At 37.6% G+C, this 23,948-nt stretch overlaps 1 protein-coding gene across 5 annotated transcripts; it reads right to left on the bottom strand.

Annotated features, from left to right (window-relative positions):
* Nucleotides 1-19,527: 19,527 nt before the first annotated feature.
* On the bottom strand, nucleotides 19,528-23,450 carry LOC131146329 (uncharacterized). Of its 5 annotated transcripts, none has more exons than XM_058095877.1 (3): nucleotides 23,209-23,450; nucleotides 22,515-22,896; nucleotides 19,528-20,804 (listed from the first exon to the last, which is right to left on the bottom strand). In XM_058095877.1, the coding sequence occupies exons 2-3, from the start codon at nucleotides 22,894-22,896 to the stop codon at nucleotides 19,678-19,680; spliced, it is 1,509 nt and encodes a 502-aa protein (XP_057951860.1). In that variant the 5' UTR covers nucleotides 23,209-23,450; the 3' UTR covers nucleotides 19,528-19,677. The 5 variants fall into 5 exon arrangements, with proteins under 5 accessions (XP_057951860.1, XP_057951861.1, XP_057951859.1 ...); XM_058095878.1 differs by having other exon boundaries at nucleotides 23,277-23,450; XM_058095876.1 differs by having other exon boundaries at nucleotides 23,288-23,450.
* Between the last annotated feature and the right edge of the window lie 498 nt (nucleotides 23,451-23,948).

The raw sequence follows: 23,948 nt of genomic DNA, 5'->3' as shown, positions 1-23,948 counted from the left end.
TCATTAGGCAACTATACACTTCAAGTCTTGAGGTTGTGACCATGACCTTTATCCCAACATGTGTCAATTTCCATAATCCATGTGGCTAATTATTTTCCCTCCACATTACATCTTTTGGGGTACACAAAGATTGCACAAATAATGCCTCCCACAATTACCTTCTTCAAGAGCAATTATTGCCTATAAAAGAGGTAACCTTCACCCCTTGAGTGTGCCTAAATCGAAATAATTGGACCTCAGCCATACTATTCAGGATTGGTCATGGATGATCAACCACCAATATAGTAACTTAGTTATTGAATAATGGGCTTCGATCATTTTGGTTGAGTGGTGCTACATGCCATTGATTCTTTATGACCTTAAAATATTCAATTTTTATTTATTTATTTTTTATACCTTTTAGCCTAAATTCATTGTCTTCCTAAGATGAACAATTTCCTGATCTATCAAAATAATTATAAATGATGCCCCTAAGTACGTTGGACTTAGAGCACATTTGACCAATCAAGGTTTGAGGATCAAAATCAATCATCCTCTACCAAATTTAAGTCATGCCAAAAAGTGATTCTCAAAGGAAGACCACAAATCAAGGAGAAAACATGAGGCCCCAATTACGTGATATTTCCTTTGAGAAAAGTCAGCAAATCTTCTTATTGTAGAAAGGAGCGTGGAAATTGATTTAGGATTGATTTTGTATTTACTACATCGTTCCCCAATTACAAGTATAAATAAGGGTTGTAAGTTGTTGTAAAATATAGGATTGAATAGAGTTTTTTTTTTATTCTTCTTCCTCTAATTCTGTTGACCCTATGGGTCATTCCAGGTTTTGATAATGACATATACTCTGGTATTTAATGAATTTCAAGTTTATGTGCAGGATCATACTAAGCTGGATCACATTGATAGCATGCGGTAACTTGAAGAAAAGGAAGACCCCGGCATATTTATTTGTTGTAATTTCTATTTGGGTCTGTAATCTTAATTAAGAAAAGGTCTTTAATAATCTGCATATCATGCATGTAGGAGTATAAGTTCAAGACCTTAGAAAGACCCTAGGTCCCAGCACTAGCACATAAGATGTCCCCAAAATTACTTAACATATCAGGGGAATTAATTGAAGTAAAAATGAACATAAACGCCAAATTTGTGAGAAATCGGGCGACCTAACCCGTGGTTTTCAAAACACCTCAAGCGACCGAACCGCGGACTGGTCAACATGTTGACCTGTGTTCGGCAGACCAAACCATATTGTACACATCTTCCTTGGTCGACCGAACCTGTGTCAGGTTACTTTTCACCAACCCGAGTGCCTAAACCTTTGCATTCAAAATTGTCTCGAGCGACCGAACTTGTGAGTTCGGTCAACCGAATATTGGACCGATCACCCGAACCATGGACCTTTTGAGGAATCGCCTCATTCAGCTAACCGAGACCATTTGCGGGCACCAAACCTCGAACAACACCTTTTTTGCACTGTGTCTATTCGAGCACTCGAACCTTGGGTTGGGCACCCGAAAACTATCGGGTTGTTTATTTTTTTACCAAGGTTAAAGTGATTAAATGGGGTAATTTTCTTTAAACAGGTTTAAAACTTTTTTAATAATGCCTATTGAGTTCCCAACGGTCATAATTTTTCCTATGCCTATATATATAAGCTCATTTGCAAAATTATGGATGGATTAGCAAAATCATTAAGCCAAAATTCTCTCAAAATTTCCAAAACCTATTTGGCTCATACTACTCTCATTCACTCTCATACACTTATTCTTTGATTATCCAATTATTGTGAGAGTTTCTAGATTGCTTGTCCTCCATTCTAAAAAACCCACAACTCTCGTTTGAAGTTTGTATTGTTTGATTTTTATCTTGAGAGTTAGGCTAGAGTTATTCCCACTGATTTTAATAAATAAATCTTGTGTGGGAAAACTCAGTAGCTTGAGGGTCTTTGCATCGATATTGCAAGATTCCTTAGGCTATATTTTGTGAGCAAAAAATATTTTACAAGCTCGTTTTCAAACAACTCTCGTGTTTACTACATTGAAGAAAATATTTTTGAATTTGTTTGAATATTATTACTAGCATCTTTGAAACACTAATCTGACATTAAGATTTGGTATACTTGGTTTTCAAAGAATAGCCTGTTTAAACACTCTAGTGCTTGCTTGAGAATAATCATTAGACTGAAAGTCGATTGTACACGTAGAGCACCGAGCTTATAGTTCTTACATGTTTGGTGTGCATTGATTATATTATGCGTAGTGGTATATTTTTTCTTGTGTAAGAAGCATTTCCTTGTTCGTCAAATTTATATTGAATTTGTTATATTCCAGGCATGGGCCTAAAGAGGGAGACTAGCCCTGTGGAATAGTCCCGAAATGACTTAGACCCGGTTAGGAAAGTTAGGTGCACCATCCTGGTAAGGTGTAGGTTGAGGTCAGTCCCGCTAATTGACCTAATTGTAACTAATGCCGCTCCACCCATTAAGTGAGCTTTAGTGTAATCCTTGGGCTTGCAAGCTAGAGGCAAGGACGTAGGCACAGTTAGCCGAACCACGATAACATATCGTGTGTGCACTTTACTTTTCGTAATTTACTTTCTGCACATGTATGTTATTTTGTGAATGTCGTGCATGATTTAATTTCCACATATTATCTGCGCATTTGGGTTTATTTGTATATAGAAAGACCCTAGGTTGTGAAATACTTCTATTGGATTAGCTAAACATAGGTATAAATTTTAAATACCCAATTCACCCCCCTATTGGGTCTACCAAAGCTAACAAATTCTATATTTTTTTTATTCCTCTGGTTCATTTTGCTCTGATTTTAACATGGTATCAGAGCTGGTTTGTCAAACCTGGGCTCTGATTATCCGGTGAGCTTACCACCAACTCCTCCATCAACAACAATGAAGGAATCATTACTCCTTCCCTGCCGATCGCTGGCGCTGACTAGCCTTTTCATATCTAATCTTCGTCTCTACTATCAACGACCTCCAACATCATTGTTGCTATCATCGTTCTTCGCTGAAGTCTTCGACATCATCATCTCCATAGATTCATTCTCTAACGTCGTCTTCCTCAATCAGCTCGTTGCACTTTTAGATCTACGCCTTCGCAGATCGTCTTTGTCCGTTTTGACGTCATCTCATGATCATCTTCATCATCATCTTCAGCAAGTCAAACAACACGCTGGTTTGTCTAAATCAGAGGCTAAATACGACCTTATTTTCATAGCTACAAATCCAAGCCCAAGCAACCCAAACCAGAAGCCCAAATCCCTGCGACCCGCACCCCAGTTCAGACTGCACCCCAGTCTTGGCTATATTTAACAATTCCATCCCTCCGCAATCCATGGCACACCAAGAAGGTAGTGTTGACTCTTCATTGGTAGGTACACCTAATAATGATCATTTATGGATTCTTGATAGTGGTGCAACCGACCATATGGTTCTCACACCCACTATTCTAACCCAATCTTTTCCAGTCCATGGTCAGACAGTCCAATGACCAGATGGCTCCCATGCTACCGTTACTCATATTGGATCAATTTTCTTCTCTCCTACTCTCACTTTAGATATTGTTCTTTGTGTCCCGATCTTTCATTTCAACCTAATTTCTGTTCATAAGTTATGCAAAATACACCATTGTCTCATTGTCTTTTCTTTCGAATTCTGTTTTATTCAAAACCTACGCTCGATGAAGATGATTGGGATGGGAACTGAGCGGGACGACCTTTACCACTTTGCAAACACCAGAAAGGATTGTTTTCAGGCGGCCACCTCCGCTTCGACTTCCCATATTTGGCATCACGTTTAGGAAGTTTGTCCAATAAAAAATTGTCTTTTCTTTTCCAATAAAGTACCACAAATTTGTAGTTCTAATTTGGAACTATGTTTAATTTGCCCATGGGCTAAACAGACTCGTGGTCCATTTCCAACGAGTTCCATTTCTTCCCACAAACCTTTTGAAATACTGCATGTTGACATTTGGGGGGCTCATCGCACCCCTTCTATTATTAGTGCACATTATTTTCTCACTATTGTCAACAATTTTACCCATAGTACTTGGTTTTACTTAATGCACCACAAATATGACACTCGTTCTCTCTTGCAATCTTTCATTCATCTCATTGAAAACCAATTCTCCACCACCATCCAAATCATACGAAGTGATAATGGGCCAGAGTTTCACATGCCCGCATTTTATGCACCCAAGGGTATTATCCACCAAACCAGTTGTGTCTCCACTCCTTAAAAAAATGGAGTGGTTGAATGCAAACATCGTCACCTTCTCAATGTTGCCTGCTCCTTACTCTTTCAAGCACATATGCCTACATACTTCTGAGGGGATGTTATTCTTACTGCCATCTATCTCATTAACCGCACACCTTCTCCCGTTTTGGGTGGTTTATCTCCTTATGAAAGATTACATGATTTCAAACCAACATATAATCACTTGAAAGTATTTGGATGCTTGTGTTTTTCTTCCACTCATTCTCAGAACCTAACCAAATTTGACCCACGAGCCATCCAATGTGTCTTCCTTGGTTACCCATATGGTCAAAAGGGGTACCGGCTCCATAATCTTAGTACACACAAAGTCTTTGTTTCCCGAGATGTCATTTTTCATGAAGATATCTTCCCTTTTGCCTCTTCTAAACTTGAACCTACAGATTATGTCTTACCTTGTCCTGTATTTTCCCTTAACCATATTCTAGATGACCCATCTCCCATTCCATCACCATCACCATCAACATCAACATCTCCTTCTCCAGTGCCCCGACGATCTATTTGTCCCACTCAGCCACCAACATACTTGAAGGATTTTCATGTGGAACAAGTTCTACCATCTCGGCCCACTCAATCATCTGACTCTGCGCTGATCCATTCATCAGGTACTACTTATCCTCTCACTGATTACCTTTCTTATTCCCGCTCTCCTTCTCACCATGCCTTCACCACAGCTATCTCTCTTGCCAAAGAACCACAATCTTTCTTGCAGGCCATGATCAATCCAAACTGGTGTACTGCTATGCGTGTTGAGATTGATGCTCTCGAGCTCAACAATACTCGGATCCTCACTCCTCTCCCTCCTAGTAAGAAGCCTATTGGATGTAAATGGGTTTATAAGATCAAATACAATCCAAATGGATCCTTCGAACGATACAAGGCTCACCTCGTTGCCAAAGGCATTGACTATACCGAGACATTTGCTCCAGTCACCAAGATGACCACCATTCACACCATCCTGGCTCTTACTTCCCCACATAACTGGCATCTTCCTCATCTTGATGTCAACAATGCTTTCCTCTATGGAGATCTGGAAGAAGAAGTATACATGCAGCTTCCACCGAGATTCGAACGAAAGGGGGATACTAGAGTATGCAAGCTCGTTAAGTCTCTCTATGGTCTTAAACAAGCCTCAAGGCAATGGTATGTCAAGCTCTCATCCACCCTTATTGATCCAGGATATTCATAGTCAAATGCATATTACTCACTTTTTTTCTGATCCCATAAGAACAATTTCAATGCCATTTTACTATATGTGGATGAAATTATCATTGCAGGAAATAGTTTGGAGCAAATCAATGCGGTCAAGAAATTTCTAAGTGACCACTTCAAGCTCAAAGATTTGGGAATTCTCAAGTATTTCTTGGGAATTGAAGTGGCTCGTTTGGCCAAGGGAATATTTCTCTCTCAGAGGAAGTATGCCCTTGAGATACTAGAAGATGCTGAGTTCCTTGGAGCTAAGCCTAGCAACTTCCCCATGGAACAAAATCTCGCACTCAGCAAGAAAGAAGGTGAACTCATTATAGATCCTTCATCCTATAGATAACTTGTTAGAAGAATAATTTATTTGTCTGTCACAAGACTAGACTTAGCCTATTTAGTACATGTACTCAGTCAGTTTATAAACAAGCCACATATACCACACTTGAATGCAGCACATAGAGTCTTGTGGTATATTAAGAAATCTCAAGGCCAGGGGCTTTTCTTGTCGACTTCTAGTGAAATCCAACTCTATGCATATTGTGATGCAGATTGGGCACACTGCAAGGACACTAAACGATTAGTCATCGGGTATTGCATCCTACTCGAAAAATCACTCATTTCCTGGAAGACCAAGAAGTAAACAACGGTCTCTTGCTCCTCAGATGAAGCAGAGTATAGATCTATGGCCTCTACATGTTGTGAGGTCACTTGGTTGAAATCTTTACTCTCAGACCTTGCAGTGACATATTCTCAACCAGTCAGACTGTACTTTGATAACAAAGTTGCTATACATATAGCCTCAAATCCAGTGTTTCATGAAAGAACCAAGCATATCGAGATAGATTGTCATGTGGTTCGAGAAAAAATCCAAAACGGGATCATTCAAACAATCCATATGTACACAAGCCAGCAACCCGCTGACTTGTTTACCAAAGCTCTTGGACTTGCACAATTTAACTACCTACTCAACAAGTTGGGTGTTATAAATATCCACGCCAACTTGAGGGGGAGTGTTGAGGAAGACCACAAATCAAAGAGCAAACATGAGGCCCCAATTACGTGATATTTCCTTTGAGAAAAGTCAGGAATTCTTCTTATTGTAGAAAGGAACGTGGAAATTGATTTAGGATTGATTTTGTATTTACTCCATCGTTCCCCAATTGCAAGTATAAATAGGGGTTGTAAGTTGTTGTAAAATATACGATTGAATAGAGTTATTTTTTTTTTATCCTTCTTCCTCTGATTCTATATTTCTTTTATTCCTATGGTTCGTTTTGCCCTAATTTTAACAAGACAAGAATCAGCAATTATGTTGATGAATTTACCAATATCCAAATCAAGTTTATTTTAATAATCATATAGGGACTTAAGCCTATGTAATCAATCTATTTAGGACCCTTGTCATTATTGAGATTTTGCTCTTAAGATCATTAAAATTTTTATCATTGCCAAGATTTGAATCCCTATCCAAAAACGAGTTCTTGAATTTAGCATACTCAGTAAGGTCGAAATTGTCTTCCTTTTTAGTTCAATTAGCTACTAAATGATCCTTATATCCTTCATTCATGGTGTGCATGGATCTTCCTCCTCATATATATAATTGATTAGTATAAGATTCTTGTAATCATCATAACCAACATCGTCTGTAAAAGGATTCTACTGCCCCCATGCTGTTGAGTCTGGAAAAATCATCATAAGTGATGATTTAACCAAGGAAAGAGTGGAGTGGTTGAAACCTGCTTTAGTGTCTATCTAAAAAAACAAAAAAAGCAAGTTGGTCAAACCTACATGGATCATAATAATTATGGTAATGATTTGGCCATACCCATAGGAGGGTTGTGGATGAACTGCATAGGAGCTTATATTATAGACCCTAATCCTAGAACATGTCTCTCCATGTGTTCTCCATCTAGGATCTGATCTTAGCATTCAAATCATTAACAATCATCTTCATTACAGTGAATACTTCATAATAGGTATAAGGAACCAAATGGAAATTTTCTTCAGTAAGTTATCTCTAAATCACCACCAAATAAGCATCGATGAATCTAACTGGCATAAGAAAACATTGTGTATGTATTGATAATTTATCTTAGTCCTTTAGTAACTGGCGGCATGAAGGATCCCATTGGGCATGCCAAAAAAGGTGCTTGTTGAAAATGCGTAGGGAACCCCTTTTGAGATGTGGATTGCAAGTGGTTCGTTAGGGAGTGATATACCCCAAATATATCACTTACCATAAATCCAAAGGAAACTAGAGCCTAGCATTGATGAGAGCAATTACCACCTAAGTCAACTACTCAGGAAGAGCAATTGACGCCAGCTCCATGATGACTAGAGCAATCTACGCCAACGTTATAACAACTGGAGCGATTCACGTTTGCACCATAATTCGCTAATAAATGGCACATCACCCTTCGGTCAAACTCCATCACTATAAATGGGGATTCAGAGAAGAGGCTAAGGTATACTGTTGCATAAAAAACCTCTCAAGTCAATCCCTGACTTAGGCATCGGAGCGATCTCCCGGAGTACACCCCGAGTCCTCCAAGCCTTGCTTATTTATCTCTTTTCAAGTGGTCATGATCAGGGATCGTGAAGGTCGTTCAATTTTTGGCTGCAACAGGGAGATATATGGTAATGAGCTTGTTTTGCCAATCTATGTCAAAGGTGTTGGAAGAGATGCCTTACTATGCAAGGGAATGCCCTGTGAATTGGAAATTGGAATCATAAAAGTCATAGAAATTCATAAAAATGATGGAGAAGAAGAAAGAGAAGAACGCACACACACAAGGAGAGAGAGAGTGAGAGAGAGAGAGAGAGAGAGAGAGATAGATAGATAAAGTGGTATTGTCTATTTAGCACTAGCTAGTTGTATTAATATGTGAATTAGATTGAAAATCCATACTAAATTTTCATATGTACTACTTATACTCATTAGAAGTCAACCCTTAGTCAATTCTATGGCCACAAAGAACTCAAATCATAAATTCTATAGGTTTTAAATCAAACATTAATCATTATCTTAAATTAAGGATATTTTTAAACATTAATCATGATCATGAATTCAGGACATTTTCAAAATATTAAGGGGCATAATTATTACAGTTGACAAAACCTCATGCCGTGAATTTTGTAGATGGACGATTAGTAATCATGCATGCTCAATACTTGTCTATGTGACTTTTGTGGCCTGATGATTGGGCGACATTATTGTCATTGGGCAAGTGTCTTTATCTCTTAATGCCAAGTTCATGACCATTATTTCAATGCGTGTCAACATTTTGTGCGTCATTGGCTAATTATTTGGCCTTTACATCATATCTTTTGGGGTTTACAAAGATTACATAAGAAGTTATATTTATTATATATATTTATATAAAGCGCATCATATTTAAACAGTAAAATTGGATTGTTCATATCAATTGTAAAATTTTACTTTTGTGCACTTTATTTTAAAGTGTTGATTGATGCTTATGTAAGGTGGGGGGAGAGAGAAAAGTGCCTTAAACTTGAGAGGCTATCCACAAGGAATCAAAACACCGAAATAAAGGGTATTTGACATTTCTTGAAAAACAATCATTTGAACATAAAATGGAAGGTAAAAATAATGTTTTTACTTTTGATGTTTTTGATAAGGAAAATAAGCTAAAATTAATGGAAATCAAACATGCCATTTTTAAAATTTAAATGGAATCAATCATGTCATTTAAAAAAATTATGCAAAAATATTTTTTTTTTTTAAAAAGCAATATTGCAATTTAGGGATGAAAATGACTTGATCATTAAAGAACTCAATTAGGAAATTTTCTTTTTGAAAAACAATTATATGGAAAAAGGTTTAAGAAATCTATCTATAGGAAATTCATTTATTTTGACAATTATTACAAATTTAAAGTTGGGAACTAGATGAAATGGACTAGGTGACATAATAGAAATTAAATCAATTAAATAACCCAAAAGCCAAAGGAAAAAAGAGACGTATTGAATTAAGTTGAAAGATCTCAAATGAAAAGGCCTAAGACAATCAATGATGGGAACCCTAGCCTCGAGAGTTTCGACCTTTGAACCTCCATCCTAGCCTCCATCGCCTGATATTGCAGCCTTCAAACCCTATCTATCGCCGTACATTATAGTGGTGCAGCCTCCATTGTCAAACATCACTTCGTGGAAGGCTTGAAGCCTTGAATCCTATTTAAGCTAGCTTCCCTCCAGCGTCGTCACGGCTCACTACACGCCGCCAGAGATTTCCATCGCCACACACTAGAAAGAGACCGTCGTTGTTGCTGTCCACTTCGTCACTCATGCCATCCTCTCCTCCGACGGCCACTTCACTCGTGAAGAAGAATCAAAAGCTTCCCTAGGACTTCACTGAATATAATAAGACATTCAAAAATCCTCTGCAAGCATATCTTCTATCTATAACTGAAAATAATATCACAGCCCAGAAGGAGAAGACGCCATCGCACCAGCGCCGTCGTGGCTCGATGCACGCCGCTGGAGATTGTCATCATCGCACACCAAAAGGAGACTGTCGTTGCCGCCGCCGCTATCGCTGCACGCCACCAAAGAAGGAGACCATCATCATTGTAGCAGTTCTAAATCAGGACACCGTCGCCATCGCAGCAGGTCCTAATCAGACCCCACCGCATGCTACATGCAAGTTTTTTCTTACCTCCGAACGGCGAGTTCTTGCGTGCCTCAAAGGAGGAGGAACAAACAACACTTACAAGTGTAGGTAAATTTCTTTCCCAACTAGAAAACTCTAATTCTAATCTTCATATATTGCTACCCAACCTAGTCGGCGTCAGCTCGTCGGAGCCTTGGGTGGTGGGGAAAGATACATTCCCCCTCCGATGGCCTTACCGTAGGCGGGGAAGGCCATACAAGCTAGTTCCGAAGTGCAGTCGTATGCGTAGGCCATGAATAAAAAGTGGAGATACTTGCGTTCAAAATTCCTATGAGATTTCCAGTTAATATCAATGGCGAATTGGGATTTATTTTCTCATAAGCGGGGATGATTAAGGCTACGGAAAAGTTTTGTTTTGCCTTAGTGATGAATTTTATGAGGAATCGACCATCTATTGATAAAATTAGGTTATCGACTGTGAAAACGTGGGGCTTGACAAAAATTCCAACAATCAGTGTTATGGATGATTACCATGTGCTTATACACATGAAAAATGAACAAGATTTTGTGCATAGGTGGGCAAGGGAAGGTAGAACGATGGAAGGCAATTCATTTCGGCTATTTAAGTGGATGAAGGATTTTGATGCAAAAAAAGAATCTCCATTGGATCCTCAATGGATTTTCTTTCCAGGTTACCAATGCATCTTTACCGAGCATATTTTCTTCAAATTATAGCGAATCGTTTTGGTCATTATCTTGGGACCGATAATGCAACAATTAACCGTACGAGAGTCTTGGGGGCATGTATTTGCGTGGAAGTCGACCTAACGATGGAGCCAGTTAAGGGATTTCCTCTTGTTTAATCTCTAAAACAATATATTTGGCTAGAGGCCAAATATGAAAAGATGGGTTTTTTCTACTCTAAATGTTGTTGGCAAGGACATACCTCAATTGTTTGCAAGGTAGGAGAGAATCGAAGGGATGATGGAAAATATAAATAAAAAAATACATGGAAACCAAAGACAAATGACAGTGTAATGGAAATCAGTACCGATGTGGATAAAGGGGCAAAAAGGGTGGAGCAGGAAGTAGGACCCAGTAATGTGTCGGTGACGAAGAAGACCAAGGATAGGTGCCCTCTATTATCGGAAAGTCCTGCGACTCAATAAAAAAGGATTATGTAACTCAAAAATCCGATGTACCACAGAGAGGCTTGGAAAATAATATGAATGAAGGTTCAATAGAAAGTGATGAAGAGGAGTGTGAGGAAGTTGGGTGTGATGATGATGCTCGAGTTTCATATGGTAAACCTATGTCTCAAGAGAAAGTGGATCATGCAGACAGTATTAAACAGACTAAAGGTGGGAACCATGGTTTGCATCAGAGGGAATTGGCTCTAAGTTATTCATCTGAGAGGGAGGAAGGTGAAATTTCAGTGTTGAATGACAAATAAAAAATGAATGACTCTGATACAAGGCAGGGATGGACTTCCGAAAACACCAAAATCAGAAAGGAAAAATCTGTGAGGAAATCTCAGAGGGTTTACATTAGACTGCATAAATTAAATTTATGACTAATACAATTTTATTTTATTTTTTTGGAATATTAGAGGGTTGGACAGGTCTAGAGGCAGGTTAAAGAAGCTGATCAATAAGTTTAATGTTGGTTTGTTTGCTATTTCAGAACCTTTGGCGGATGAGGAGCAGATGGTAATGCTGGGTAATTTTCTGAATTATCACCATTTTATATCTAATAAAAATCAGGGCAGTAAATTGTGGCTATTTTGGAAGGATATGAATGCCTTTGAAGTGATTTCAATCATGACTTAGATGATCTCCGGGTGGTTCTTAAGGAAGGCCAAAGGATTTTGGTGAGTTTTGTCTATGCTAAATGTTCTTATGTTGAAAGAAGGGAATTATGGCAACGTCTGGAGGCATGCCAATTAGATTTCCCTTAGTTGGTCCTAGGTCATTTTAATGTCATTCAAATGGATGCAGAAAGAATTGGTAGAAATCTAAGACCACTCTTACCTATGATGGAGTTTAATGACTGTTTACATCATTGTGGTCTCTTTGATTTATCAAACACAGACTCTCGTATGTCATGGTGCAATGGCCATGAAGGGGTTGCACGTAGTTAGGCTAATCTTCATCGAGTTCTTATTAATAATGCTTTTTCCAACCTATATGGTTCGGCTAAATTCAAATATCTGAGTTGGAAGTCCTCAGATCATAGTCCTATGGTGGTGTATATGAATACATCATTCTCTTTGTATGGCCTTACCCCATTTCGGTTCCTTAATATATGGAGTTCGCATGATTTGTTTTTGTCATGTGTTAAAGATGTCTGGATCAGGAATGACTAGGCCTCAGGTCTTTAAAACTTGCTATTCGCCTTAAGAGAACTAAAGTTGCGTTAAGTGCATGGAATAAAAATGTCTTTGGGAGAGTGGGAGAAAACCCACAAGCTCTCGAGGATAGAATGGAATCTCTAGAAAATCAGTTGCAATTAGGTTTTTCTGAGGAGGTTGAAGCCGATTACTTGACTACTAACTTGGAGATTCACGTGTGAGAGAATAAGGAAGCATCTCGCCTAGGACAAATTGCGAAAAAAAAAAAATGGTTGATTAAGGGGGATCAAAACTCTAAATTCTTCCATTCAGTTATCAATTAGAGGTGGAATAAGGGTCGTATAGTCTGTATGGTTCTGAACGACGGGAGAATTTTGGATGGTGCGGAAGGAATACATAATGAAGCTGTGCTTTTTTTTCAAAATTTTCTCTCAAAGCCTTCAGTGGTTGAACCTTGTGATCTCTCTGAGTTAATTCAAAGGCAGATTTCAGATGCTAATAATAATTTTTTCTGCGCCGATCTGACGAAAGAAGAAGTTAATAGAGCAATGTTCTCTATTCCTAAATAAAGCAGTCCAGGACCAAATGGGTTTGGCTCTAAATTTTATATTTCTTATTAGGACATTGTTAAAAAATATGTCTTGGATGCGGTAAAGAATTTTTTTCAAGGCATTCCTCTTTCCAGGTTCTTTTCCTCTTCATTTATTTTTTTAATTCCAAAGGTGGACAATCCTTCTAGTTTTGATAAATTCCAGCCTATTAGTTTGTGCTATGTGGGTTACAAAATTTTTTCCAAGATTATTGTTTTTAGGCTAACTGAGATTGTTGATAAGTTGGTCTCACATGAGTAAGGTGCTTTTATTCCCGGGCGTAGTATTTTTGAGAATATTACACTTGCACAGGAAATGGTTCATTCTTTGCACAAAAAAATGGCTGGCGGCAATATGATGGTAAAACTAGATATGGCTAAGGCTTATGACAGAGTGAATTGGAATTTTCTTCTGGAGGTTCTTAAGGCTTTTGGCTTCTCTAAGAGGTTTTGCAAGCTCATAAAAAATTGTGTGGAGTCCCTGTGGTTTTCCGTTATAATGAACGGAACTTTTAAAGGGTTTTTTCAATCGACTAGAGGCTTGAGGTAAGTGGATCCACTTTCTCCTTATTTATTCATCATAATGGAGGAGGTTTTGACAAGGTTACTTAGGAAAAACTATAAGACAGGTCGTATTGGACAATTTAATCATCCGATTTGGGCCCCTTTGGTTTCATATTTGCTTTATGCGGACAATGTTCTTATTTTTGCAAACAGTGGGAAAAGGTCTATTAGAAATTTGGTTTACACTCTGGAGATGTAAGAGAAGTGTTCGGGTCAAAAAGTCAGCAAGATAAAGTCTCCATTATTCCTTTCGAAATACATTACTCCTACTTGGAAATGTGGGTTATTGAGAATCATGAGTTTCATGGAAGGTAAATTCCTAGTTACGTATTTGGGTGCATCTTTAGTTTCTAGAAAATTGTCTTCCAAGATCTTGGAGCCTCTTATGGAGAAGATTAGGAAGAAAATTGTAAGGTGGAAATTTAAGTTGCTCTCGCAGGGTGGAAGATTGATTTTATTAAGACATGTGTTGTCTAGCATGCCGATACAGTTGATGTCGGTTATTAATGTTTCACAGGTCACATTTTCTAACATCAACTCTCTTCTTGCTAACTTTTTATGGGGAGAGGTAAAAGGTAAAAGAAATATTTAATTGGTGCTCTTGGGAGAAAATTTGTAAACCCACCTCGGAAGGGGGTATGGGCTTGAGAGATCTTAAAGAAGTCCAAAAATCGCTTCTCATGAAATTTGCCTACAGACTGCTCACTTCTAACAATCTATGGTCAGTTTTTTTCAAGGCTAAATATTGCAGAAATGATCATATATTAATAAGGAATGGGAGACCAAATGATTCTTGGTTCTAGAAATCAGTGATGGCCACCATTCCGAAAGTTATAGATAATGTTAAAATTTTGGTGAGAGGTGGGAATTCTTCTTTTTGATTCGATAAGTGGCTTACATCAGGCCTGTTAGTGGTGTGCATTGAGGATATTTCAAACAAGAAGCTATGTATTAAGGATTGCTAGTTGAATAACAACTGGAACTCTAATTTATTAATGGAATTGGTTAGGGCCAACAGAACTATGGAAATCTTGCATAATGTGCCAGCTAGTAAAAGTGGTCAAGATATATTCATCTAGAAGCTTGCCCCTGACGGTAATTTCTCTATAAAAACGGCATGGGAGGCAGTGAGGAGCAAAAGTGATAATTTTGAGTGGAATGACTAGTTTTGGCATTCTCTATTGCCTAGAAGAATCTCAATGTGTTTATGAAAAGCCTAGTTTAGATGTTTGGCAGAAGATGACAGAATTCAAGCAAAAAAAAAAATATCGATGGCTTCGGCTTATGATTGTTGCGTGTAGAGAAGTTAGGAAAACACTGATCACATTCTTTCTTTAGGCGAGGTGGTTTCAGAGGTTTGGCTTTAGACTAGTGTGGTGTTGTGGATTCTTTTTCGATGGTTCCTTCCCTAGAAAAATAGAATTGCAAACTGGTTCTACTATGCTCGGAAAATCATCTATTAAAGGTATTTTAATCGTTCTAATTCCATGTTTGATTATGTGGTGCCTTTGGAATCAAAGATGCAAAGCGAGAATGGAAGGAGTTTACCAAAGTGCGGATCAAGGGTGGAGAAGTGTTCGATACTGGGTTAGTTCTTTAGCTGAGAACTCTAATTCTTTTCAAAAATTGAAGATATCGAACATTACGATTTTGAAAGAGTTTCAAATTCAGCATCATGGAGTTTGCGCAAGGCCTAGAAAAATTATCTCGTGGGTTAAACCCCCAACAGGGTGGATAAAACTTAATTATGATGGGAGCTATAGGAGCAATCTGGGTACTTCAGGAGTTGGAGGAATCATTCGAGACTGCCATGGCATGGTGAAAGCGATTTTTTCAAGCTATTTTGGCAATGGTACGAACAATAGTATGGAATTAAAAGCAATTCTGGAAGGAATCCGTTTATGCAAATGACTTCATTATTTTAATGTGATTATTGACAGTGACTCGAGAATTATTGTTGATTGGTTTTGAAAAGGTAGATATACCTTGTGGTATCTTTGGAATTTTTGAGAGGACCTCATGGCGGAGCTAGAAGGAGTGAACTTCATGGTGATCCATCAATATAGGGAAGGCAATAGTGCAATTGATTTTCTTACTAGAGAAGGAGAAATGGGAAACAATGTAATTTATGAAGAACAACATCTTTTACCACGTTTCTGAAAGTTATCCTTTAGATGGATAGGTTGGGTCTCACTTCCCTTCGTCGTTAGTTCATCCTCTTGATTTTTGTTTGGTTGGTTTAGATTTTTTTTATTTTAGTTTATTTTATTATGTTTGTCTTTTGCTAGGCCTATTTAGATTTGTTTCTTATTTAGTTTTGTTTGGACTTGTAGTCCTGTTTTTGGTTGGTTGTTGGTGTTATATTTGGGAGGCCTTTAATGTCTATTTTATTTGTAATCTCCCATTGCTTGTTTTGTAACCATAGTATTCTTCTACCAAAAGTGAGGGTATATTAATAAATAATTGGAGGTGTCGCCCTCCTTTAGTTTAAAAAAAAAAGACAATCAATGATGCAAGTAAGTTTGAACAAATTTGAGTGCTATAAGAATCATTGTCAAAATGTAAGTGTGTGTGTGTGTGTGTGTGTGTGTGTGTGAGAGAGAGAGAGAGAGAGAGAGAGAACCCTACAACTCTTATCCCCATTTTGCCCATTTAGCATCTTAGTCCCTTTTCAAGAATCATTTTTTTTTTTTAGTCCCCACAGGCATGGCACGGTGGAAAGGCATCAGAACGTAAGAAGGAGCATCGGGGGTTCAATTCCAAGTAGATACACTCACGGAACCAGAGGTACCTGTGGATGGTGCGAATTTATTCTGTGAGCTAGCGGGAACCGTGGATGGTAAGAGTTCGCTTTGTGAGCCAGCGGGGGCCATGGATGATGAGAGTTTTCTGTGAGCCAACGAGGACCGTGGATGGTAATGGAGATGTGTCCCGGGGGTCGGGTTGGCTGAACGTCCAACTGATGCACAGAAGCCGTGTCCGCATTCCAGACTTTACCTAATCAACGAGACCTAGGGAGAGGGCATTGATTCGTAAGTTTGGTGCCGCACCAGGGGTATTCAAGGGCTTGTTGGTGGCTAGAGTTCCTATGTAATCAAAAAATAAAAAATTTAAATATTTTTTTTCGGCATCAACCACTCCCTAAAAGCTCAGCTGGGAATACGCATTAAATGCTCTGAAACTTTAGTTTCAATGCTTGTAATTATTTTTTGAAAAAAAATTTATGATACGCGCACTTAGTTGCTAGTTGTTAAATTTTGACTTATTAGCCAATAACAGGGTGTGTGACATTAATACATACATTTAAAAGTGTACGTCATTAAAAGGATTTTTAAATTATTTTTTATTAATTGCACAATTAATGCATTCACACCTCTTAAATGACAATAGGTAATGTGTGAACATAGATATAGGAAAGGGCTATAGTACTCCAAAAATTATCAATGGTACTTTGCATTTAATTTTTCATGTATTAAATGATGAATTTAACCCTTTTTAATTTTCATTTCCTCATGAATACTATCAATAAAATTGTCTTTTAATATAAGAAAAAATAAACGTGATGTGCTAATGGTATTCTTTGGAGTACCAATAACATTTCCCTAAATATATTGAATTCAGTTTTTGTGGGATGTTGAGGGGCAAGAGTAGGTCTCAAAGGGAAAGAGAGCTTAGAAAAGAACACTTTTTTTAAAAGGGATCATTTGGATCCACCGCCACCGCCCAAGGCCGACCTGACCAGAAGGCCATTGAGTATTTTGCCTAGGACCCCAAAAATTTTTTAATATTAATATTATTTATGATGTCATCTCTTCTCATACTCTTTTCTCTCACTGACGATTGACTTTCTCAATATCTCAAAAGTAAATGAAATTGTATTTTGAAAAGTAAAGTAAATGCAATTTAATTCTTTCTTTTTCAAGTCACAATATCTCATGACCGTTTGGCACAACTCTTGAAAGTTGAAATTGACTACATTTATTATGTTTTTAAATATTCTATTAACTATTACACTGCCCCTCCCTCACACGGTCTCAGGCGCTCTCTCTCAGTCATTCTCATCTCTAACTCTCTATTACTCTCGTCTCTTTCTCTCTGTCTCTCTCACTCTCTGTGATATTTTCTTTGCACTTTAACGTTTTCGATTATCTAATTTTATGTAATTTTGCATTTCAAAAAAATAGAAAAATTAATTTTAAATAAAAATAAAAATTAAACTGAATATAAAGAGGTTCTAATTAAAACATCCACTTAGGGTCCTATATTGTGAAGAGCCGACCCTGCCGCCACCACACACACACACACACACACACAAAGCTAATTAAGTGATCATTTGGAACCACTTATACAAAAATATTATTCTGTAAAATGTACTTATCACAAAGCACTCTAAGATTTCTTATTGTAAGTACTTTTCAAGATAAGTATTTTTTTCAGAAAAATACTTTAAAATTTTGTTCATTTTCCTTAAAAAAATAATTTGAAAAAGTAATTTTTAAAATAAGTACTTATTTATGTGTAAATCAAACACAAACATAAGTACTTAAGTACTTTTTGTATGAAGTACTTATCTTTTAAGACATTCCAAATAGGCGTCGAGCACAAATCTTACCTATTTCAAATGCTTACCATCTACATATCACACCTTATCTATACATACCAGCTTCATGTGTGCAATACTAATACATTAACCATATAAATATAAAATGGAAGTTGTCTAGTGTTAGTTGTTTAACAACACTATAGTCTCAATGTCCTTCCAATATGACAAATTTTCTCTATTTACTTTCTTTTCTGGTCTCTACTCTTTAGCCTTATTGGACCAAAGAAAATCTTAAAAAAGATATAAATATATGTAGAAGGAAAGACAGTCTTCCCTACTCAAATAATATACCTCTGGTGTAACTAATTGAAGAATGTATGAAAAAAGATTAAAAAAACAAAAACAAAAAAAAAAAAAGTAGACAACCGATGGTCATTGTCATAAAGATTACCATATATAGTTCAATTTGAAGGTATGCAAGAGTAGTACTTGGATCACCCAATGATTACAATGAAGTACTTGAAGAAGAAAGGATCAATCAAATCCTTTGAAGAGGGGGGAATTTAGTTTGTAGCACACAATCCTACCCTCTCAAGATGCAACTGAAACTATCATAAAACTCATTTCAAATAAAGACTTGGTAGCTAATCATTTGCACGACAACACATAATGTGTGAAGTAATTGTGGTTATAAGAAAATATTAGTGCGCATCCAATCCCACATCGTCTCTGTGAGTAGTTCCAAAGTCAGTATAAGATCCTCTTAACTCTCTCTCCTTGACACTTAGGTTTTAAGAGTGAGTTCTCTAACATGATATTAGAGCTGAGCCTTGGGCTGCTTGGCTTCTCTGTGGGTTGGACTCCTTCTCGCCTCATTTCCCTCCATGGGCTTCAGGGGAAAATGTTGGGTGGTCTTGAGCCTTCTCAACCCCAAAAGCTAACTCATGGGGTGAGTTTTTCCCTCACACTTAATAACGGACCACCAAACCCCTTCCACAACTAATGTGGGACAAATTCTAGCAATCTCCTACTCACACATCGGGCTACAAACTCCTCACGAATTGGGATCGGGCTCCAAACTCCACACGAATTGGGCTCACCAAATTGGCACCACCACATGCCCAGCATCTTAGGGAGAAACCATGGGCTCTGATACCAGTTATGAGTGGTAAGCAGCCCAAGGTCCAGCTCTGATACCTTGTTAGAGCGCTCATCCTCAAAACCTAGGTATTTAGAAAAGAGAGTTAAGAGGATCTTATATTGACTTTAGAGCTGCTCACAGAGGTGCTGTGGGACTAGACGCACACCAACAAAAAATAAGCAATTGATGTTTTAAGCTATGCTACTGCAATATTGTATGTAAAATTCAAAGTACGAATTATATAGCGGCATACAAAACAGTATTGTTCCTACAAAGCAATGGTAAGCATCAAGTTTTAAGGTAAACAGATTTTGTTTAAAGGATCAAAGCAGCAAAGTGGACAATAGAACATCATGAACTAGATGGATCATCTCTCGATCTGGGTCAACTCAGAGAGTAAAACGCTAAAACCCTTAAGAAAACTGTAATTGGACAGTATATTGGCCTTCAGATGGACTAATTCTTGCTGCTTCTCTTCCCACCATGGTTTCCTTCTCATCGCGTCTTCAATGTCATTATTGATTCTCGTAAGGGCATTAAAAATTTCATTTTTAGAGGTGGTTAGCGATTTCATTGTGGCCTCCTTAGACTCCACCGCTGTGGCCAGTTCAGCATGACAGGTTTGAAGATGTAAGATCTGAGTTTCAATGTCCTGCATACATGAAGTATTCACATTCACTTCAGCCTGTGCTTTTGACACCGCCTTTTTTAGATTTTCGTGTTCCACCTTCAGCGAAGTAAACCGTGCCATGTTGTCTTTAAGATTGAGGAAGAATCTATTGACTAGTTTGATGGACCACTCCATTTTCAGAATGTCATTACTCACCAAAGGGAGCTTCTCAATCAGTGATAGGTTCTTAAGTTGGACAGCATCTAAGCTAGTATCTTTCTGTAGTTTGGCTGAAAGACCAACAACTTCAGCCAAGTTTTCAGGCTCAATCAATATCCTAAAATCCAAGGATAAAAGATGTGAAAGTCTTTCGTGTGCCTTTTGAAGTTCATTGAGTTCATTGACCTTTTCCAGCGGATACTCTGGAGCGTCGACCACAGGCCGAGAGAAGTTATCTTCCAAATAATTAACAAAGCCTCGGAGTTCTGCCAACATGGTCTCAGCTAAAGGGTTCACAAAAACATTCACATCATTACTTGTGGCATGCAAAGGAGAGTAGTTGCTTTTTTCTGCCATGCTATGTGCTGCAGGCTGAGAAGGCTGCTGAGTAGGAGCTTGCTTGCCCCCATGGGCATCCATTCTCCTATTTTTGCCTGTAGAATTCTCTGCTTGTGAGCTATTATTAGAATTCAAGCTTTGCCCTTTAGTGCACCGGCGCTTCCGTTTTTGTGGTTCCTGTGCCAGGCACTTCATACTTGAGTGTGAAATCCGATTGCTTTTTCTTCTGTTAGGAATTGTAGGGGAAGTTTCTTTTAGTTCCTTTTCTTTCACCCCCTCTGTTTGTTTCTCAACAGGAGCCTTGAGTGGTAAACAGAGAGGAACCGCTGTAAAAAGAGATTGAAGACAAATTATCATGGACAGACAAGAAAAACTTAACAAAAATTCAGGAAAGGAAAAACACAAAGATACATTTCAAGTATAGGAAGTATGCTTGGACAAATATGATGTATGGTTAGTGCCAAGTCAGTGACCATAAGCCATAGCAAACCTGTGACCAAGAATTGTTGATAAAACCGAGAAGAAATATAATCATTGTTCAAGTAATTTAACAAAAACAAAATGAACAAATAATTGTGGGGAAAAAAACTGAAGAGTGGCATATGCACGTCATGAATTTTAATTAGCATGTCATATTAAGAACAAAGATTGAATAGGGAAAGCAGTTTCCATAAATTACCAAAACCAAAATCTAGTATATATTTCATGGCAATGCTACATAAGGTACACTGCTAGCTGTAATATGCGGTATAAATTCTGCCACTGGAACCTATATATAATGTCTCTTTTGCTGTTGGTCTAAAAAATAGTTCACACTCAAGTTCATCTCTACATTGGTATGGTCCAAAACCTTCTTAATTGCAACATTCTTGCTTCGATGTTGAACACGTGTTCATTGGATTATAATGATTAATTATAAGTCATCTCAACACGTTTTTAATTTGTCGCAACGCGGTTGTAAGGTTGTCACAATAAGTAACAAAGAGACAAGTTAGAATACCGTTACGGCAAGATTCGCTACATACAGAAAATGCCTTGAAACGTACGTACAAGATCATTTAATTAAATATTGACTCAGTACGCGTGTTGGAAATAATCATATTCTAGAACAACGATCAAACACACAAGACATTGGGAAAACTTCATCTAGATGTGGGAAAAATTAAATAGACAGCCAAAAGACTATTTTGTCGATTAGCGGCACAAATATATCTTGTGTCAGGGTAACTTAAATTTTTTGTACTTCTTTCCTCCTTTTGAAATGCCCATTTCTCTCACGTACTTCATGCAACTCATGAGACCCCATACATATGCATCATTTGACTCTTTCATTTCAGCTGATGATCAGACTAGTTTAGTCCCTACATGGGGCTCATTTCAGTTATTTTTCTTCTCTTATCCACAAAGTTCTTAAAATTGATCATGGAGTTTGATGAATTTTAACCTCATCCATGAAAATAAGATTTCCACTGCCATGAAAAGGGGCAATTCCACTCTTGATGAGAATCTGTTCACAGCCCATAGGTCAAATGATTGGGAAGAATCCATCAGATAAATGTATATATGTGACCACTTCTTTGAAGTAGAAAGATTAAACTAGTCAATCTCGTGCGACTTTGTTGCATCACTTTTTTCCCCCTTCTCCCTTTTTGCTTGACATGTAATCGAATTAGAAATCACATGCAGCTCAATTTAAGTATGTTCACACTTTTTAGTATTTTCATTCAACAAACAAAAATTCTGATCAGAAACAAAAGACTATATACACTAACGATCATAAGGAGAAACAACAGCAAACCCAAAAAAAGAGAAGCTAGCAGCCAAAAGAATAGCAAAGCAGATTGAACACCCATTTTTCAGATTTTCTAATTCTTACCCTGGGATGCCAAAATATCTCATGAGCTAAACAAAACCATAACATAAATTGAAGAAACACTGCTTAAAAAGAGATCACATAGTCACAGATAGTTAAAAAAAAAACAAGAAAATCAAATAGCAAGCATTATATATACATGAATTCAGAGTAATTGGCTTACTTTGGATGTTTATCCCTCTAGCAGTACCAGCACGAGAAGAAGAGCTTCTTTTATCATTCAGATCAATATACATCCGTTTCTGCAACCTCAAGTACTCCTCCTTGGACATTCCAAGAGGACGAGGACTGAATCCGGGCGGTGGAGGGATGTCGTCCTCAACACTCTTTCCTTTGAAAATTTTCATGTCATGGCCACCAAATCCAGGTGGTGGAGGGATGCCTTCAACGCCCTTTCCTCTGTGATTCTGCTTTTCATGCACCGCGAAAGAGGATTGCCTGGACTTCGGCATTTCAGTACCACTGTTGTTGTCCTCTACTGGCAGCTGGGTCATGATCTTAAGCTTAGGAACAACATTTTGACGAGCTCCAGCCATTGCAAACATCTAAAAAAGATACATATGCACCAGAAAAAACACTTTAAATATATGTATGTGCGTGCATATATGTGTATTAATCTTATATATATAAATAAATATATATATATATATATATATATATATGAGTTTTATATATATGGGGAGTTTCAAAGACAAAAGCAAGCAAGAGGGATTATACTAGGTAAGCATGCATGGAGATTTAACTAAGCTTGATATATATATATATATATATATAGGTAATCGAGCAAAAGAAGCAGTAAGAACATCACAGCTGGCTCTAGAGAATTACGTATACTATGCTGCAATAGATAGATATACCAGCAAGAGCTAGAATTGAGATTTATATGAATTCTTCTGCTGATGAAAATAATAGAAAAGAGAGAAACCGTATGGATACTTCAGATTTTTCTCAACCAAGTAGAACTTTCAGATGGATTCTGTCAATGGTGGTAGACCCCCACTTTGCTCTGAGAGAGAATGGAAGATTAGCTGGCCAGACAGAGAAGAAGAAGACAAGGACAAAAAGAAGAAGGGAGTAACAGTTACAGATTCATTAATACACGAGCAAGGGATGGGGGAGGGTTGTGAGGGCCACGTAGGGTGTGAGAAAGCTTCATAGAGGGCGCTCTTCTCATAAACCCTACCCATTCTTGTTTGGTAGCTAATGCTACTCCTATTGTGAGCTTGAATTTCGAGATTTGAATTTGAATTTATCTATATTCAAAAGAAATTTAATTCAATATTATTCTACATTTTTCAAAATACACACAGACAAATCTAAATTCATACTACGTTTTTCAACAAACCCACAAATCCAAATTCATACTACGTTTTTAGAAATACATTCCCACAAATCCAAATTCATACCTCAAAATATATGTTCCAATTAACGGAAAGTAATGTTGCATTTGTCACTATGGATTTTGAACCTTGGATTTGAACTTAGATCGATTTGGATAAATTTCAATATAATCTTGTATGACATCTTATTCAAATGAAATACAAATACAAATCTAAGCCCTCCCCAAACATAAGGTAAGGGTATTTAGAGAAATGCA

The sequence above is a fragment of the Malania oleifera genome, chromosome 13, assembly GCF_029873635.1.
Source record: "Malania oleifera isolate guangnan ecotype guangnan chromosome 13, ASM2987363v1, whole genome shotgun sequence".
NCBI classification, from domain to species: domain Eukaryota; kingdom Viridiplantae; phylum Streptophyta; class Magnoliopsida; order Santalales; family Ximeniaceae; genus Malania; species Malania oleifera.
This window is presented reverse-complemented; position numbering and strand designations above follow the sequence as displayed.